General features: G+C 64.4%; 2 protein-coding genes across 2 annotated transcripts; one reads left to right on the top strand and one right to left on the bottom strand.

The window, feature by feature from the left end:
- Positions 1-1285: 1285 nt before the first annotated feature.
- Positions 1286-2309, bottom strand: LOC128947255 (putative claudin-24). Its single transcript, XM_054291490.1, has one exon. It carries the CDS (start codon positions 2307-2309, stop codon positions 1635-1637), a length of 675 nt encoding a protein of 224 aa, XP_054147465.1. The 3' UTR covers positions 1286-1634.
- Positions 2310-4483: 2174 nt separating this feature from the next.
- LOC128947244 (G protein-activated inward rectifier potassium channel 4-like) lies at positions 4484-6723 on the top strand. Its single transcript, XM_054291476.1, has 4 exons — positions 4484-4660; positions 4762-5944; positions 6155-6454; positions 6677-6723. Exons 1-4 carry the CDS (start codon positions 4484-4486, stop codon positions 6721-6723), a joined length of 1707 nt encoding a protein of 568 aa, XP_054147451.1.
- Positions 6724-7018: the final 295 nt, after the last annotated feature.

Below are 7018 nucleotides of genomic sequence, written 5' to 3'. Positions count from 1 at the left end.
GAGCCCCCAGGCCATCACCCACCCAGAGGCATGCTGCCTCCTCCCAGGCAACACTTGGCATTGCCAGGCAGTTTTTGTGCACTTGCAGGCAGTAGGATGTTGTTTGGGAAGAGGAGAGCCTGTTTGTTCTGACTCGTGAAACAGTGGCTTTGCCCTGTTCTTTGTGTTGCTGCCAGAAGCTGAAATGCCCAGCCCATGCCCACAGCCTGTTTTAAGGAACCAACAAAGAGTGTCAGGAGTGGTGCTGGGGACGTCATGGTATTTGGACTGAGCTGGACAGGAGGAGCGTTCCCAGGCTGAAAACCTTTGCTCACTGTCCTGTTCTCCCATTTCTCAAGGGAGTTAGAGCCAAAACAGCCTCTGTGCTCCCTGGGTTGGTCAGCCCTCCTAGGGAGCTGGCAGGGGGTGCAGCTCCTTGGGAGGTGATGGCCAGGAACAGTGCCCCTCAGTTCTACCTTGTTTGATTCTCTTTCAGAAGGACTGAGCACCTGCCTCTTCCACTTCACTCTCAGCAGCACCAGCTCTGTCCCCAGTCCTGCAGCACCAGAACTGCCTGGGATCATCGCTGTTCCCTTTCCTTGCCCATCTGCTCCTTCCTCCCCTCCAGCTGAGCAAAGTGCAGGTTTCAAAATGGGACTTAGAGCGAGTGGACTTTGCTTTCCCCAGGGCTGGGCCTGCCTTGAGGTGGGTCACGCGCCCACGGCTCTGAGCTGCAGGGATTAAACCAGCGCTGAACTCCGTGTCCAACCAGCGCCGCAGCAGCGGCCGGCCCCTGTCAGGACTCCGGGTGCTAATCCAGCCTGATGGTCCATGCTCTTGCTCACAGAGGTGTGTAATCAGCCTTGATTTTTACAGCTGAATCAGGAAAATGTGGAAGGAACAGTTCAGACCAGCAAAAACCCTTTCTTGCCTCTTGTGCACAGGTAAAAGATGCAGTCAAGGAACTTTTGACACAAAGGTCTGTGGCTTATCGGCTTTATCATCTTAGCCATGAGAAGATGAGGCTCCTTCAGGGCACACGGTCACTGCCATCCCACCTTTGCAACAGGAGTAGAACTTGGTGCTGCCTTGTCTCATTTTCCTCCTTCCCCTTTGTTTTCTATTTTTCTCTCTTTTCCTTCAATCTTTTCTGGACTAACCAAGCCATGGCTGCAGCAGCAGTGCTGCCCATTGCTGCTCCCACCCTGCATCCCACCTCTCCAAGGTACAGCTGCACGTTCAGAGCACAGACACACTGCCAACGGACACGATAATTTATTGCAAATATTTCAGAGCAACACAGACAGGCAAGGAAAGAGCTGCTGCACTGGGACACAGCATTAGCCACGACAGACTCGGCTATGGGGGCTTCGCCAGAGATGCCAACACAGTGTCACCCATCAGCGATGGTACCATGGTGTCACCAACAGTACAAAGCGCTGCCCGCTGCTTGTTGCCTTCCCATTCTTGCTTGGTGAGTGCTGCAGGGAAATCTGCTGCTCCTTAACAGAGAAAAGGTGAAGCAGATGCACAGAGGAAGGAGAGAAACCTGCAGAGCTGCCGTAGCAATTAGCAAATCATCCTGTGAAACAAGCAGGAGCCCTCCCTGCCAGGGGAAGAGCCCACGAGGCGCACAGGGCACAGCACCTGAGGCCCTAGATGACCAAGTCTGCGTTTTTGGGGTGCAGGTGGTGGCCCCTGGGCAGCCCTGGCGCGGCGGGGCCCCGGCGGCCGGCGGGGGCCAGCGGCGTGCCGGTGCCCGGGGCGCGGGCGCTGCAGGCCAGGAGCAGTCCTCCGGCGGCCAGGAAGGCTCCGGCGAACCAGCCCAGGAAGGTGGCCTCCCCAAACTCCCACCTGGGCACGATGTCGGGGACGGTCTCGTCCCAGAAGTCGAGGACGGTGTTGTAGGCGACCCAGGAGACCGGCACCAGGGTGGCGATCCCTGCCAGGCCCAGCGTCGCTCCCCCGCCGAGCAGGAGCCGCCGCTTTCGCCCGGGTTTGTCCTCGCAGGTTCTCCAGCCCTCCAGCCCCAGGGCGGCCAGGAGGCAGCCCAGCAGCCCCAGCCCGTTGGAGAGGCACATCAGGAGGCGAGAGACGCGCAGCTCGGGGGGCAGCGCCAGGAAGGAGCCGTGGGCCTGGCATTCAACCACCCCCTCCTCCTGGGTGATGCAGACCTGCCAGAGCCCCATGTTCCAGACCTCCATCTCGTTCAGGTCCAGGTTGAGGTTCTTCCAGAGCGGCACGAAGGTGGTGACGCAGGAGCTGATCCACCCGAGGAGAGCCAGGAGCATCCCCCCGCCCTGCGCCTTTGCCCCCCAGCCCCCGGCCATGCCGCCGCCGCCCCGCTAAGCCCGGGCCCGGATCAGCCGCCCCGAGCGGCGGCCGCGGGCATTAACGCTTGCGGAGCAGCGTCCGCCCGGCCGCCGGCCGCGTCTGCCGCCCGGGGGGGCGAATTCAAGCCTGTTCCTCCAACGCCGGGGTGTGGCCACGGTCGTTTTTCAGCTGCTGTTGGTTTTTCCACGCTAAAAGGAGAGCCCGGCTCAGCAGGAAAAGCCGGGTGCATCCCCGCGGTAGCTCCGGGCTGGGTCCCGCCGCTGCCTCGCCGTGCCCAAGAGGGTTAAGCCAAAGCACGCAAATCCTCCGAGCCTCGGCCACCCCGGAGCGAGAGCCTTGGCAGGGACAGCGATTCTCGGCTGCAGCAGCTCCAGCCTCGGTGGGACACGGCTGGCACCGTAGCGCAAGATGCAAGGCAGCAGAGAGGTAGAAAAGCATCGGGCTTTTCGCAGGAGTCGGTGGCCCCGATCCTCATTAGCCCGTTAATTAAATATGCAAAGGAGCCTTTGAGAGCTGCGTTGAGAATGGGGATGTTCAAGGGAGGGCGCAGGTTTCAGATGGGCCCTTCTCACAGGTGGGCATTGATCGCCCTGTCCTGCACGCAGCAGATGAGACTCGTGGTGTTGTGTTGTCCTGATAGGAGACACCCTGACGCAAGCACACAGCTGGGGAAAGCCCATGGACATCAGCTTGGTCCGGTGGAAGGTGTTCCTGTGGCAGGGGGCTGGAGCTGGACTGGTCTTTAAGACCCTCTCCAACCCAAACCGTTCTGGGATTCTATGAAAAGGATGAAAAGAAGCATCAGGAAAATCCCAAGTTTGTGCTGGCACTCGGCCCCCATCCTCCCCCACGTGCACTGCCTCCGCGGGGTCCAGCTTGCAGATTCATCTTCCCTGGGAGATTAGCGACTAATCTCCCCTTCATCCGCCGTCTTTCTTATCTCTATCGGGAGCCAGACTGGAAATTACTGCGTCCTGCTGGTCGCGGGGTCCAGCCCTGGTGAGTGCCGGGAGGGTCTTTGCAGGGGGCTCCCACAAGGAGGGGGCGAGAGAGCGCGGACCACGTTCAACAGAGAAGCGCAGACCAGGCAGGAGAGAGGGGGTGTTTTCCAGCCCTTGCTGACCATCCCGCTCCTCAGAGCAGACAGGGAGCATCATCCCGAGGGCAAGAGCAGGGAAATCCGCTGGGAAACCCCTCCTGCTCCTTCCCCCAGGCATTGGGGCACCTGCTTCTTCCGATTAAATCGTTTCAAGGTAATTGTGCCTGTCATTGAGACAGATTAACGGGTGACCTTCTGCCGCTGGAGCAGGATTGGCGGCCGCCGCCGAGCTCCCGGTCCTTCTTTCCCTCCCACCGGCCGCGGTGGCACGGCCGGGCCGAGGATTCCCGTCCGCAACCGGGGGGAAGATGCCCGGCGGTGGCCGGGGCGCCGCGGGAGCCACGAGCCGAGAAGGACGCGCGCCGGGCCGGCAGCCGCTCTGCCTGGACATGAGGTGGGTGTCCCCTGGACATGAGGTGGGTGTCCCCCGGGGTTGCTCCGGACACTGACACCCTCCGCCGCCGCGCTGAGGAGCGTTGGTGCCGCTGCTCTGCAGTGGCAGGGGGTGCTCGAGGGAGGCAGAGCGCCGTCGCTCCCACCCCATCCCCACCCCTACCCCCGCAGGCCGCTGCGCTCCGGGTTGCGTTTCCAGGCCATGAGCTCCCATCGCGTCTCCCCAAGGACACCGGCTGGGCTCAGCCTGTCCCGAGGAGCCTGGCCGTGGGATCTGCCTCTCTCGCACCTTCCTCCGCACCTAGGGGCCATCCATTTCTGCCCGGAGCTTCTCAGAGAACCCGCAGCTCCCGCCACGGCCTGGAACAACCGTGGGACAGCGCCTTAGGCGCTCACCCGGAGCTCGCCGGCTGCCGGGGCTGCTTCCCACCGGAGACGAGTGCCTCCTTCCCCAGCCTTGCAATGCAATTATGGCCCTTAATGGGCTTAGCCATCTGGAGCCAGCCCGCAGGCGCCCCGGCCAGCTCCGGAGCCGGGACAAGCGTTGCTGGGCGAGGGGGGCTCCCCCAGACCCCGGCCCCGGGGGATGCGGAGCGGGCCGGAGCCCCACGCCGCTCTAACTCCCGCTTGTCTCCCCCCGGCAGGACCCCGCGCCCAGCCCGGGGCTGAGCCGCCGCCATGGTGCTGCCCTACGCCCGCAGCGGCGGCGGCGGCGGCGGCTGGCTGCCCCCCGAGGAGCCCCGCGGCCGCAGCAACTCCATCCCCCCGGCGCAGACCCCCACGGCCAAGCACATGCTGGCCTACCTGCCCCGGCCGCCCGCCGACACCAGCCGCTACGGCACCTTCCCGCAGAAGGTACGGCTCGCCCCGGGCTCCGGGGCATCCTCGGCACGCGGAGCGCTCGCGGCTCGCGTCGGAGGCGATTTCTCACCGACGGGCTCCTTTCCCCCCCGCAGCCCGATCCGCCGGCCGCGCCCGGGGCTCCGCCGGAGGACGGCGGGCAGAACGCCGCCGCCGCTGCCAAGAGGGGCGCCGCGATGCCAAACTACCCGTCCGCACCCCGTCACGGCGGCCTCGTCCCCGGCGAGCCGTCGCTGCCGCCGAGCCGCGGCAGCCTGAGCGCCCAGCAGCCCCGCGGCCGCCCGTCCTGGTGCCCGCCGCCCGCCCCGCAAGAGGCGGCCGCCCGCTTCCACCCGCTGCACGCCCTGAGCGTGGCCAACATCCCCAACTCGTCCCGCGGCAAGACCTCCGCCCGCAGCTCCGCCGCCCCCGCCCCGGAGGGGCTGCAGGGCCGGCGCTGCAAGCTGCTGGAGGAGGACGGCCCCGCGGCCCAGGCCGGCCGGCGGCAGCGGCAGCGCTACGTGACCAAAGTGGGCAAGTGCCAGGTGAATCTGGGCAACATCCAGGACAAGAAGAGGTTCCTCTCGGACATCTTCACCACCATCGTAGACCTCAAGTACCGCTGGTTCCTCTTCGTCTTCATGATGTGCTACGTCGTCACCTGGGTTGTCTTTGGCTTCATCTACTTCCTGGACGCCTGGGTGCGCGGCGACGTGTGGCACCGGGGCGATCCCGAGTGGCAGGCGTGCATCGAGAACGTGGACGGCTTCGTCTCGGCCCTGCTGCTCTCGGTGGAGAGCCAGCGCACCATCGGCTACGGCACGCGCATGGTGACGGCCAACTGCGCCGAGGGCGTCATCCTGCTCATCGCCCAGTCCATCGTGGGCTCCATGATCGACGCCATGATGGTCGGCTGCATGTTCGTCAAGATCTCCCGGCCCAAGAAGCGCGCCCAGACCCTCATCTTCAGCAAGAACTGCGTCATCTCCCTCCGGGACGAGAAGCTCTGCCTGATGTTTCGCGTGGGGGACCTGCGGGAAAGCCACATGGTGGATGCCAAGATCCGGGCAAAGCTGATCAAGTCCCGCCAGACGGCCGAGGGGGAGTTCATCCCCCTGGAGCAGTCGGAGCTGAACCTGGGCTATGACACGGGGGAGGACCGTCTGTTCCTGGTGGAGCCCCAGATCATCTGCCACGTCATCAACCGCCACAGCCCTTTCTGGGACATGTCGGCCGAGTCGCTGCGCCGGGAGCAGTTTGAAATCATCATCATCCTCGAGGGCATCGTGGAAGCCACAGGCAAGTGGTCTGGGGGAGTCAGGGTGGAGAGGGGGGGCTCCCCTGGGCTCCTGGAGATGCCAGGAATGACATCTGAGCAAGAGAGGCTCGGGGTCCCGTGTGTCTCCTGCGGGCCGTGGGTGACGCAGGGCTGGAAGCCCCTCGCCCTGCAGGCTCGGGGGGCTCGTTGTGGCACCCGGCACAGCACAGCCACGTTCTCCATTGCTGCAGGAATGACGTGCCAAGCCCGCACCTCCTACACGGAGGACGAGATCCTCTGGGGATACCGCTTCGAGCCCTGCATGTCCCTGGAGAAAGGCGCCTTCCAGGTGGACTACAGCCGCTTTGAGATGACCTTTGAGGTGCAGACGCCAGCGGCCAGCGCCAAGGAGCTGCAGGAGCTGCGGGAGCTGGAGCAGCAGGAGCACTCCACGCTCAGCCTGTACTGGGACCAGCTGGTGCAGCCGTGCGCGCTGCCCGGGCCCGGCGAGGACGCAATGCTGGGGATGGCTGTCCCTGCCAGGGTCCCTGGTGAGGACACAATGCTGCGGATGGCTGTCCCTGCCAGGGTCCCTGGTGAGGATGCCCTGCTGGGGATGGCTGTCCCTGCCAGAGTCCCCGGTGAGGACACAATGCTGCGGATGGCTGTCCCTGCCAGGGTCCCTGGTGAGGACACAATGCTGCGGATGGCTGTCCCTGCCAGGGTCCCTGGTGAGGATGCCCTGCTGCGGATGGCTGTCCCTGCCAGCACAGCCCAGGGCGACCGGGACGAGCCAGCGCAGCGGGACTGCCCTGCCTGAGCCCCCCCAGGCCCGGTGCCCCACGCCAACAGTGCCATAGCCCACCCTGCTCTGTGGGGCTGAATGCCCCCCGCTCCCCCAGCTGCAGCCACAGCATTCTTTCGTTCTTTTTGTTAAGTTGTTCTTTTGTAACAAGGAATACGAGGCAGCGGGTGAGTAAAGGCTGTTTGTGATAAAACCACCAACCGTCAGCCGCGTTTGTTCTGGGGGGCCCTCGGGGTCCGGGCAAAGAAGAGGCAGAGCCCAGAGCCCCCCAGTGCCATGGGCTCAGTCCTGCACCACCTCGTGGACCCTG

This window comes from Melozone crissalis, unplaced genomic scaffold (genome assembly GCF_028551555.1).
Source record: "Melozone crissalis strain CALT ecotype California unplaced genomic scaffold, PUWL_Pcris_2 ptg000092l_1, whole genome shotgun sequence".
NCBI lineage: Eukaryota > Metazoa > Chordata > Aves > Passeriformes > Passerellidae > Melozone > Melozone crissalis.
This window is presented reverse-complemented; position numbering and strand designations above follow the sequence as displayed.